The 12,428-nt window shown below is 42.5% G+C and overlaps 1 protein-coding gene across 1 annotated transcript in view; it reads right to left on the bottom strand.

The window, feature by feature from the left end:
* The window catches only part of LOC106605059 (eukaryotic translation initiation factor 3 subunit E-like), a 42,673-nt gene that overhangs the window by 4,234 nt on the left and 26,011 nt on the right, over window positions 1-12,428 (bottom strand). The window contains exon 10 of the mRNA XM_014200316.2: window positions 3,765-3,874. Coding sequence (XP_014055791.1) covers window positions 3,765-3,874 — 110 coding nt within the window. The remainder of the gene's footprint in view (window positions 1-3,764; window positions 3,875-12,428) is intronic.

Below are 12,428 nucleotides of genomic sequence, written 5' to 3'. Positions count from 1 at the left end.
CAGCAGTGGTGAAGGAGGTGGATACCAGAAGAGAAAAACACCAGTTAAGAATTGATTAACGTTGAATCCCCACGGGCTGGAGGGGCACGATCAACCTGTCACTCACACCCAAATAACTAAATGTGCCCCCATGCCTCGGCCGGACAGCCGATTACGGCAAAATGCTGTGGAAAACGAAATTGCACTTACGGCTCATTATGTAGGATCTAACAAGCAGGAAAACGGTCAGTTGTCCACTCACGTGAGTTTAGGTTGTGATGGCTGACATGTGTCTGCCATTCAGGTGTGACACAATCAACACTAAGGAGACAGAGGCTGCGCCAGTGGGGGCAAAAAGACTCTGGTGTAGGTCTATAACAAATGTTCATGAAGTGTAAATTCGGCATTGATTGATAATTACAGCAATTTTCACAGCAAAAGCCAATTCATTTAACAGATAATCTGTTTAAGGAAGTCTAACGGTAGTAGGCGTTATCCAACTTTTAATTCCCTTGTTGAAGACTGTACAAAACAGTCAGTCAAGAAACAGTGTAGGTGGACAAACTCACAGTTAGTGTCTGAACACCCTAGTCCTGACACTCACTACAATTTCTTTAAATTATCCGTTTCAAAATGTAACCCCAGAGATTTGTGATTGCCGCAGAGGGGTACGGATAGTGTTTGTTTGGCAATTCCATCAAGTGGAGGGCACACGTCAGTCAAACCAGACTCAGATCCGAGACAAAGACGAACATGATCCCGTTTCCTCACGGGGAGTTCACCTCGGCCTTAACTCCCTGCAGAATGTGATCTCCCCAGCATACCACAGTAACACGCAGTACCCCAAAAGGCCCAGGGCAGCCCTTGCCTGCACCCAGGACGACTTCAGTGGTAACAACCTATGTAATTCATAAAGGGAAATCTGGCAATGCTTTCCTGGGGAAGAGCATTCATGGATCATGTCTTAACTTTTATCTTAACCTGGAACTTCAGAAGATGGGGAAGGGGATATGAATGGAAGGGGAGGTCAGACCTACAAACTATAGACATATCCCTTGGCCCTTAAGCCAACTAGACAGCCTTCTTGACTGGTTTTGTTTTACACAGCCATAGCCCTGTTCCTTGGGGGGGGGCTCGCTTTCATTTCAACCTCTTATTCACTCTGGCTTCTCAGCGTTCAATTTCAGGCTGGGGCTGGGGAGACGGACAGACTCCCGTGAGTCTCTCATCCACCCTCACACTCGGGGAGAGAGGTTAGGCGTGGGGGGGCGGATAACTGTGTTAGAGGGAAAACTCCCATAGAAGTGCCCCCTTCTTAAAGTGGCTGGGCTCAGACGAATGCATTGTTAAACACTACCATATGATAGCATTAAGAAAATCCGAGCCATTTGGAACGACCCCCACTTTCGGCTAGATTTTTCGGGAAAACGGAAAATGACCGTGTGGTCTTTCTAATGACTCAATTGTGAAGTGGAAAGATCTTCCATTTTACATCCAAGTACACAACAATACTACTCCAACTATCAGAGAACTTAAGTGTTAGGAAAACATTTTGAGTGATGGGAAAAGACGTCCACTACCTTTCCATGTGCCACAGTTCAATGTCGGGTTACAGACTGTCTTATGTACGTACTGACAAAGTCACGGGACAGTGTACCAATTGGGGTCAATGAAATATGACTGGCTATCAACATTCAAAGAAAGTCAAATGTTGTAATATTAAGTTTGTGAATCCAAAAAATTGAAACCAAATTGTAAAAACATACCAAAGTCTAGACAAAAGGATATGTGGATGCAATTACGGAGCATAAGATCAAATCGTGGGGTCACATTTTCACTGCCTCCTTTTTTACATGAGCCTCTCTGCATAAAGTAACTAAATTACCCACACTTCTGGTCTACTTTTGTCCCATGCCGTGGGCTAAAAAAGCAAGCTAAATATCTGTGAAACCTTCATAGCCAACAGCTGTAAAAATGTCCTCATTAAAAACAGGCATCAGATTCATTTGAATCCATGCTTGGATGCAGAGAGCTTCTAGGTAGCCGACTAATGACATGGAATTTGAGCGCTTGTCAAAAATAAACTACGTGTTCTGTCCATCGTCATCACAACGGCTTTAAATAAACACGGGAATCCCTGACACTGCCGATCGCCGCTGTGTTTGTACCTCAACTCAGCTTGTTACCTACTTTTTTTATTTATTTATTTTTTAGAAACGTCACATTTCAACTTCCTACTGTTACCACTAACCTTTGTGGTCTTTAACAAGTAAATGTATCCAATTGCAGCAAGTCGGCCAAAAAAAAAGCTGGGACTCCTAATCAATTCCAGACAATCTGGAGATTGACAGAGCCCTATCGTGTTCCATGGTTTAACCTTGACTACAGACCCCCACAGCTCTGTATAACAGGCAGTGCAATAATTTGTCAAGTTACAATTCATTCACCCTTTCCATTCAATGTCCATGACAGCAAATTCCAAATATTCCATTCAAAGTTTGAGTCTAACCATTTTTGCCTTAGTACAGTTACTATGATATCTTTCTAAATGCATTTCCACAAGTAGAAATGTTCAGTGTAGACTAAAAGCATTGAGGTAAAAAATAGAAAAGTAGTATATCAGACTAGAGTGCACCTAATCTGTATAGCTATACATTCGTTATTTTCTAGAATTGATGTACAAGAGGCAGCCAAATCCTTAATTGTGGACCATTATCTTTCCCCCCTAATGCTCACCATAATTAGCATTGACTAAATGTATTGTTTTGAGGACTATCCAAATTTATTGTAGTGGATGTGACAAGGCTTGGGAAGAGAGTGAAAAGAAGAACCCGCCGAACACCGGCCGCCCTGACCCAGCACGACTCAGAAGTGGAGCTACGCGGTTCCTGTCCCCTGCATCAGCAGCTGGCAAAATCTAAAGCCATCAAGGCCCATCTAAACCCTGACCTCTTCCTGAGAGAAACTTGTCCCTGGTTTGGTCTCTCACTCAGGTGGTCTTTAAAAGTTTAGTACAAAACAGTCAGTCGGGAAACAGTGTAGGTGGACAAACTCACAGTTAGTGTCTGAACACCCTAGTCCTGACACTCACTACAATTTCTTTAAATTATCCGTTTCAAAATGTAACCCCAGAGATTTGTGATTGCCGCAGAGGGGTACGGATAGTGTTTGTTTGGCAATTCCATCAAGTGGAGGGCACATGTCAGTCAAACCAGACTCAGATCCGAGACAAAGACAAACATGATCCCGTTTCCTCACGGGGAGTTCACCTCGGCCTTAACTCCCTGCAGAATGTGATCTCCCCAGCATACTCTGAAGCCATCAAGGCCCATCTAAACCTTGACCTCTTCCTTAGAGAAACTTGTCCCTGGTTTGGTCTCTCACTCAGGTGGTCTTTAAAAGTTTAGTGAGCAGAACAACCAGGAAGCAGTTAAAGCTCCATTGCCTAATCCCTAAAATGTGTATGTGGAGATGTGAGTATTTGACTGGGGAAGGGGGCAATAAACACTTATCTGTGGGGGGGGGGGGGGCATTCCTGTAATCACTGCACATATCCACCCTCTTCCTGCAGTTGGTCTGCTTAGCAAGCTCATTGGCTGGTGATGACCTTCCTGTGTATGTCTTTAGCTAGTCTGAGCTGACCACTGTAGCATTTGGACAGTGATGGCGAACAACGGTCTAGCAAAGACTGATCTCTTGCAATGTTCACCATACTTAGGTCCTGCAGCACATTTCCTTCCTGTCAGTTGCCCAACTAGTGCTTTACGTCACTCCCGTGGTCTCACCTGATGCTGATGCACTGGTGGATCCTGCAGAAAGTCTCAAAGATGAACAGACGGGCATTCTCAATGAAGTCCTCCAGGCAAGCCACCAGGAAGAAGTCATTCACAAGCACCTGGAAGAGATGGAGGGGAAAAAAGTTAACAGTAACACAAATATTAGTGAGTATTTGTCTGTGTATGCATTTCTATAAAATACCACTGCAGGGTTTCAGGAAAGTAAAGCAGTTAAATGAGGACAGAGTTAAATGACAGGTACGCTAATTCGTAAACTCATTACTGCAATCAAAATTGGGTTCTGACTGAGTGGCCCAGGAGAGCCATAAAAGTGCAGCAGCAACAGGTTTCCCCCTTGCAGTCCTTATTTGTGATTGAAGGCCCAATTTAAAATTGTGGGAAAACCCAAGTCACTGTCAAAAGAAATTCTCCATACATGCAGAGTATAGGGGGGTGGGGGTCTTGCTCTAGCCACATTTAAGTTGCCAAGCGATTTACTTTGGCAAAAGTCTTAAGGAGAAACCCACATCTGCAAAAAAGTAATCCCAGGCCACACGGGGTGCTCCAAAATCGACCACAAATCTTTTAATTCAGCTGCCTCCACATGAAAACAGGAGACAAGAATGGAGCCAAGAATGACTTATCACCGTTCATCTGTGCCCAAGGGTGCAGTGTCAATTGTGCAGTGCGGGAGAAACCAATTTATACACCACACTCTCAGGGGTTCTACAGCCACCATAGGGGCAAGAACACCCTCTGCCCAACATTAGAACACATGGGTTAAGGGCACTCCAGGTCTAGCTACAGAAAAATTGAAACGTTTACGCCGCCATAAAATAGCAGTAAGACAGATCTACTTTAAGTGTTCATGACACCATTGTGCATTCAAACGTTGCTTCAAAAAGCATACATTCCTTTGTGGTCATTACTGCGTTCCTACTGTCATGAGTACTAGTTCACATCACAGACAGACCTCAGTCTTCATAAGTTCTCCAAGAACTCAAAACTCTGTTTGCCTAAAGCTTAGACAACTGTTTTCACCCTCCATTTCTGCTTGAAGAAAACCCAATTACATGGCACTATCAGGCAACTCCACATTTCAGCTATGACAATGCTTATCTATGCATGATAAACTTTGAACAGCTAAGTGTCCTAATCACTGTCATCTGGGATTCGGCCCAAGATCCCCAAACAAGTTTTGAAAGGGCTAGAAGTGGCCTCTTATGCCTAATCTGATGAGCTAAACTTGAGGTAGGCTATGACTATTGACTATTACAGCAATCAGTTGGGTATCACCCAGAGTAATGTAGCCCTTTTGTTCTCCTCAATGACACCAAACTGATGCATTACACATGCTCATCCAAATGGAATATCTTTTTACTGCTCAACCGTCACTCCACAAAATTGACTGATGTTCTTTTTCGTGGCATGTGTCTCCGTCTACAAAATCCCCCTGCCTTTATTGCTTTCAAATGAGCCCATTTCATGAAAATGTTCGCAGACCCATCACACTTAACTTCATCTGGGTAGGGGGCAGTATTTTGACATCCGGATGAAAAGCGTGCCCGTAGTAAACTGCCTGCTACTCAGGCCCAGAAGGTAGGATATGCATATTATTAGTAGATTTGGATAGAAAACACTGAAGTTTCTAAAACTGTTTGAACGATGTCTGTGAGTATAACAGAACTCATATGGCAGGCAAAAACCTGAGACAAAATCCTGCCAGGAAGTGTGGAAATCTGAGGTTTGTAGTTTTTCAAGTGATTCCCTATCCAGTATACAGTGTCTATGGGGTCATATTGCACTTCCTAAGGCTTCCACTAGATGTCAAGTCTTTAGAACATTGTTTCATGCTTCTACTGTGAATGGGGAGAGAATAAGAGCATATGGAGTCAGATGTTTAATAATAAGCCCAAGTCCTCCCAAAGTGCAGTTCCTAGGGCTTCCACTAGACGTCAAGTCTTCAGAAAGAGTTTCAGGCTGGTTTTTAGAGAAAATGGCCTGGAAATTGTAGTTTTTCTAGGTGGCTCCCATTTTGGCTTTAGTGATTCCAAGCGCGTGGAGGAAAGCGCGTTTTGTTGTTCATCTCCGGTAAAGACAACGATTCTCCGTTTTAAATTTTAGCGTTTATTTGCATATTAGGATACCTAAGGATTGATTATAAATGTTGTTTGACTTGTTTGGAAAAATTTATTAGTAACGTTTGGGATTCATTTTGACGGAGGGAAACTGAGTGGATTATTGACTGATGCGACTTATAGACTCAGCTATAAGACCGAGTTATGGATGTAAAAAAAAATGACATTATCGAACAAAAAGGACCATTTGTAATGTTTATGGGACATTTTGGAGTGCCAACAGAATAAGATCTTCAAAGGTAAGGCATGAATTATATCATTATTTCTGAGTTGTGTGTTGCACCTGGCGGGTTGAAATATGATTGTCATGTGTTTGATGGGGTGCTGTCCTCAGATAATCGCATGGTATGCTTTCGCCGTAAAGCCTTTTTGAAATCTGACACCTTGGCTGGATTAACAAGAAGTTAAGCTTTATTTTGACATGTTGCATGTGTATTTTCAAGAATGTTAAATATTTACAATTCTGTAGTTTGAAATTGGCGCCCTACACTTTCACTGGATGTTGGTCTCTAGCCTAGAGAGGTTAAAGGTGGATTGCAGCAGCTTAACTGTTGCATAGCTACCCACCTCGACAGACAAGTGGTCCTGCGTGTGAACGGAGCGCGCTCCGATTAACCCTTTGGCGTGTACGATCACATTTGTGATAATTGTTGAGCGGTCCCTGCGGCAAACCGTCGCAAAAATGTGATTGGAACAGTAGCAACTGGACATATGATGCTAAAACATTGTCTGAAAAGCATCTAAACAATGGTATGTACTGATGGGAAATAAAGGTCTTCAACCGTATTCCTCAATTTCACCTTTTATTGTAAGAAATGCTAACGTCATCATCCAAACATCACACAGAACACATCCAATCTCATTCCATAAAATCAGTCTAAATAACAGATTTCGCAAAATAAAATAAAAAATAACCTAACAGCTAGACTTGTTTAAAATGTGCTCAGTGGGGGGTACAAAGGAGAAATTAAATATGGTTTGAAAACAAGATGCCATCAGCTAGCTAACAGCAGCTAAATTCTTTGATGGCAGCCATATATATATATATATATATGTTTATATTTGACAAGCGAAAACTCCCTAATCCCATTCAATGTAAGACAAATAAAATTAGCCAAATATGGCTGTGCCCATTGCATGAAAAACTTAGTTTGGCCACTTTTTTAGCATATTACAAATCTTCTATGTACTTGTTACAGTGTATTCAAGAACCGAAGCACATTACTTTTTACCTTTTGACAAATCCTAAAGCAAATAGATCACCAAAAACAAGCCTACCGCCAAGCCTAACTTTAGCTGGGGGGGGGGGGAGAGAGAAGTTTAGATGTTAAATTAAAATTCAAGTCCTGGAAAGGGGTATCTGAGCTGGCAACCCTGAGGTACCATAGTTACAATCTGATACCGCATCCAAAACAACTGGGAAGTCTGGTGACTTGGAATATGTTTTGCAAGAATCGGAATGCATGATTTGACACCAGTACTTGAAAACATGTGAACACGAGGCTCCATACATACAGTATGCTACAGTAGAAACGACAAGACGATATACAGAACATAAGGCACTTACTTTGATAGGAAGGCACACATGTCCAAAGTTATTATTGGTAAGGAAAACAATGAAGGTAATGCATAGGACAACCAGAAAAAGTGCCGGGGGGGGGCCTGGTCTATTTTACCTCTTTTTCTCCCTAATTGGTAGTTACAGTCTTGTCCAATCGCTGCAACTCCCCTACGGACGAAGGTCGAGAGACATGCGTCCTCCGAAACAAGACCCTGCCAAGCCACACTGCTTTTTGATAAACTGCTAGCTTAGCCAGGAAGCCAGTCGCACCAATGTGTAGGAGGAAACACTGTCCCGCTGGCAACAATGTCATCTTGCAGGCACCCGGACAACCACAACAAGTCACTAGAGAGTGACAAGGAAATCCCGGCCGGCCAAACCCTAGCCTAACCCGGACGAAACTCAGCCAATTGTGTGCCAGCTTATGGGTCTCCCAGTCAATGACAGTTGTGACAGCATGGGATCGAACCCGGGTCTGTAGTGACTCCTCAAGCGCCGCAGTGCCTTAGACCACTGCGCTACTCGGGAGGCCGTGCAAGGCCTGTTCTAACTAGAGATGCGCAATGTCTTCATACTTGATCTGGGGAAACACTGGGGAAGTGCTTGGGCTCTCGAAGAGAAATTTGTCTGACTCCGTAAAGCCTCAAATTGTGCGCAACAGTGAAATGGGCTGCCTCGTGTGAATTCATTTACACACTAATTCAAACTGTTAGAAAATAATTTGCAAATGACAAGTTTAACCATAGCCTATAGATAATTAGCAGGCAGCATGCCTTGGTTTAAAGGCAGTGGGGGTTAACTGTCCTGTTGAATAACAAATCAGTGCATTCTGACGACATGCGCATATAATTTGTTGTTGTTGTTGTTGAGATATTTGGAACTCATGTGTGAAAAAGGTGCTTGTGTGTGTGCTGGGCCTGCTCTGAGAAGACTGACAGGACACTACTCCCAAGGCAATGCTGCTAAAGCACTTCACGGAGAACTGGTGTCCAACCTGAGGAGTAACAGGGAGCAGCGTCTGCTCCAACCACATGAAGTCTCTAAACAAGACCCCAAGCTGCGAAGTCGAGACCAACCTAGAGGGCTCTTTAAAAAAGTGTGCGAGTTTTTAATTTATTTTACCTTTATTTAACCAGGTAGGCTAGTTGAGAACAAGTTCTCATTTGCAACTGCGACCTGGCCAAGATAGTGTAGCAATTTGACACATAAGAGTTACACATGGAATAAACAAAACAGTCAATAACACAGTAGAACAAAAGAAAACAAAAAGTCTATACAGTAAGTGCAAATGAGGTAAGTTAACCTGTTGGGGCTAGCGGGCAGTATTTTCACGGCTGGATAAAAAAACGTACCCGATTTAATCTGGTTAATAATCCTACCCAGTAACTAGAATATGCATATACTTATTATATATGGATAGAAAACACCCTAAAGTTTCTAAAACTGTTTGAATGGTGTCTGTGAGTATAACAGAACTCATTTGGCAGGCAAAACCCTGAGACATTTTCTGACAGGAAGTGGATACCTGATGTGTTGAATTACCTTTAAGCCTATGCCATTGAAACACAGGGGCTGATTAATGTTTTGGCACTTCCTATTGCTTCCACTAGATGTCACCAGCCTTTACAAAGTGTTTTGAATCTTCTACTATGAGATCTGACCGAACAAGAGCCTTGGAACGGTGATGGCCGATTAGACTCTGGCGCGAGGTCATGTTGGGTACCCTCGTTCCAAAACGTTTTAAAAGAGAATGCATTCGTCCACCTTGAATATTATTCATGTTCTGGTTAAAAAAGGCCCTAATGATTTATGCTATACAACGTTTGACATGTTTGAACGAACGTAAATATATTTTTTCCCCTCGTTCATGACGAGAAGTCCGGCTGGCTTAGATCATGTGCTAACAACACGGATCTTTTTGGATATAAATGATGAGCTTTTTTGAACAAAACTACATTCGTTATGGACCTGTGATACCTGGAAGTGACATCTGATGAAGAGAATCAAAGGTAATTGATTATTTACATAGTATTTTCGATCTCTCCAACATGGCCGTTTGTCTGTATAGCAAAGCATATTTTTCTGGGCGCAGTGCTCAGATTATTGCAAAGTGTGATTTCCCAGTAAGGTTATTTTTAAATCTGGCAAGTTGATTGCGTTCAAGAGATGTAAATCTATAATTCTTTAAATGACAATATAATATTTTACCAATGTTTTCTAATTTTAATTATTTAATTTGTGGTGCTGACTTGACTGCCGGTTATTGGAGGGAAACGATTTCCTCAACATCAATGCCATAGTAAAACGCTGTTTTTGGATATAAATATGAACTTGATAGAACTAAAAATGCATGCATTGTCTAACATAATGTCCTAGGAGTGTCATCTGATGGAGATTGTAAAAGGTTAGTGCATCATTTTAGCTGGTTTTATGGTTTTGGTGACCCTGTCTTTGAATTGACAAAACATTACACAGCTATTGTCAATGTACTCTCCTAACATAATCTAACTTTATGCTTTCGCCGTAAAACCTTTTTGAAATCGGACAACGTGGTTAGATTAAGGAGATGTTTATCTTTCAAAGGGTGTAAGATAGTTGTATGTTTGAAAAATTTGAATTTTGACATTTATTTGGTTTCAAATTTGCCGCTCTTGAAATGCACCTGCTGTTGATAGGGTGCACCACGGGTGGCACGCTAGCGTCCCACATAGCCCCAAGAAGTTAAGGCAATAAATAGGCCATGGTGGCGAAGTAATTACAATATAGCAATTAAAAAAAACTGGAATGGTAGATTAATGTGCAAGTAGAGATACTGGGGTGCAAAGGAGCAAGATAAATAAATAAAATAAATACAGTATGGGGATGAGGTAGGTAGATAGCCCATCTGTAAACAGCCCATCTATGTACAGGTGCAGTGATCTGTGAGCTGCTCTGACAGCTGGTACTTAAAGCTAGTGAGCGAGATACGAGTCTCCAGCTTCAGAGATTTTTGCAGTTGGTTCCAGTCATTGGCAGCAGAGAACGAGAAGGGAAGACGACCAAAGGAGGAATTGGCTTTGGGGGTGACCAATGAGATATACCTGCTAGAGCACGTGCTACGAGTGGGTGCTGCTATGGTGACCAGTGAGCTGAGCTATGGCGGTGCTTTACCTAGCAGAGACTTGTAGATAACCTGTAGCCAGTGGGTTTGGCGACGAGTATGAAGCAAGTGCCAACCAACGAGAGCGTACAGGTCGCAATGGTGGGTAGTGTATGGGGCTTTGGTGACAAAACGGATGGCACTGTGATAGACTGCATCCAATTTGTTGAGTAGAGTGTTGGAGGCTATTTTATAGATGACATCAAAGTCGAGGATCGGTAGGATGGTCAGTTTTACGAGGGTGTGTTTAGCAGCATGAGTGAAGGATGCTTTGTTGCGATATAGGAAGCCGATTCTAGATTTAATTTTGGATTGGAGATGCTTAATGTGAGTCTGGAAGGAGAGTTTACAGTCTAGCCAGACACCTAGGTATTTGTAGTTGTCCACGTATTCTAAGTCAGAGCCGTCCAGAGTAGTGATGCTGGACGGGCGAGCAGGTGCGGGCAGTGATCGATTGAATAGCATGCATTTAGTTTTACCTGCGTTTAAGAGCAGTTGGAGGCCACCGAAGGAGAGTTGTATGGCATTGAAGCTCGTCTGGAGGTTAGTTAATACAGTGTCCACAGTGTTCAACGAGCTTGGTGATTGAGGGCATGTGTAAAGTCTTCGCTGAAACGGGATACAGTTCCAATATTGTTGGTTGTACGTCATTTAGCGATTGCTAAATGTCCCCCAAAGCTGTTACCAGAGAATTTAATTTTAATTTCTCTACCATAAGCCCCCTCCAGCAACATTTTATAGAATTTGGCAGTACGTCCAACCAGCCTCACAACCGCAGACCACGTGTAACCACGCAAGCCCAGGGCCTCCACTTCTGGTTTCTTCACCTGCGGGATCATCTGAGACCAGACACCCAGACAGCTGATAAAACTGAGGATTGTTTGTCTGTAATAAAGCCCTTGTGGGGATAAACAAATTCTGATTGGCTTGGCTCCCAATTGGGTGGCCTATACCCTCCCAGGCCCACCCATGTGAAAGCCATAGATAAAACGGGCCTAATGAATGTATTTCAATTTCCTTATATGAACTTTAACTCAGTAAAATCGTTGAAATTGTTGAGTTTATATTTTTGTTCAGTGTGCATGCATGCATATGCGTGCGCACACAGCTTCCAAGTTGATTTTGTGTCTGGGACACTCCAATCCAGTAGATGGCGTTGTGAACGATTGGTGTTATGCGTTAGTTTCTGTTGGTCAGAGTTGATTTGTGACAGTACTACTAGCTAGCTAAGCAGCCAACTTTTCTATGACATGGTATTTAATAATTTCTTGCAATAAACAAATCAACTTAAGTGACCAGACTTGTTAGGTTTTGTTAAACTAACATGCTGACCACACCACTCGCATCGCGAGCTGTGCAAAATAAATGTACACATACGTTATTCAATCAAAGTTGGTTGCCAACCGCAATATAAAGTCCAAAGAAGAAGCAGCATTAAGGAGGAGCGATTACTAGAAACAAACTCAATTTACCCTTTATCAACATGTGCGTGATGGCACACGAACGAGCAGTCAGCATGTAACTCTTAGAAATTAACTGTATTTGTTAGCTAGCTAAAGCTAGTGGCAAATAACTAGCTAGCATAAAAGAACACTAACAATCATTATGGAAACTGTTTGTGTGAACATAAACCAGAGAAAGGTCAGTAGTTCAGATTGGTATGCAGAGATGTTCACCACCTACTACAGTCTGCACTAGTGAAGAGTTCTGCTAGAAGCAGCCAAGGCAGCAACCACCGGTAACCCTCCCAACATTTAATTTGACCCATCACAAAGTGGCGGTTGGCGTTGCCCAGAGTTGTTTTTGTACATTTTGAAAAAATGTCATCTTCACAG

Source organism: Salmo salar, chromosome ssa05 (assembly GCF_905237065.1).
Source record: "Salmo salar chromosome ssa05, Ssal_v3.1, whole genome shotgun sequence".
Taxonomy (NCBI): domain Eukaryota; kingdom Metazoa; phylum Chordata; class Actinopteri; order Salmoniformes; family Salmonidae; genus Salmo; species Salmo salar.
Note: the sequence above shows the minus strand (reverse complement) of the source record. Positions and strands in the feature narration are given on the sequence as shown.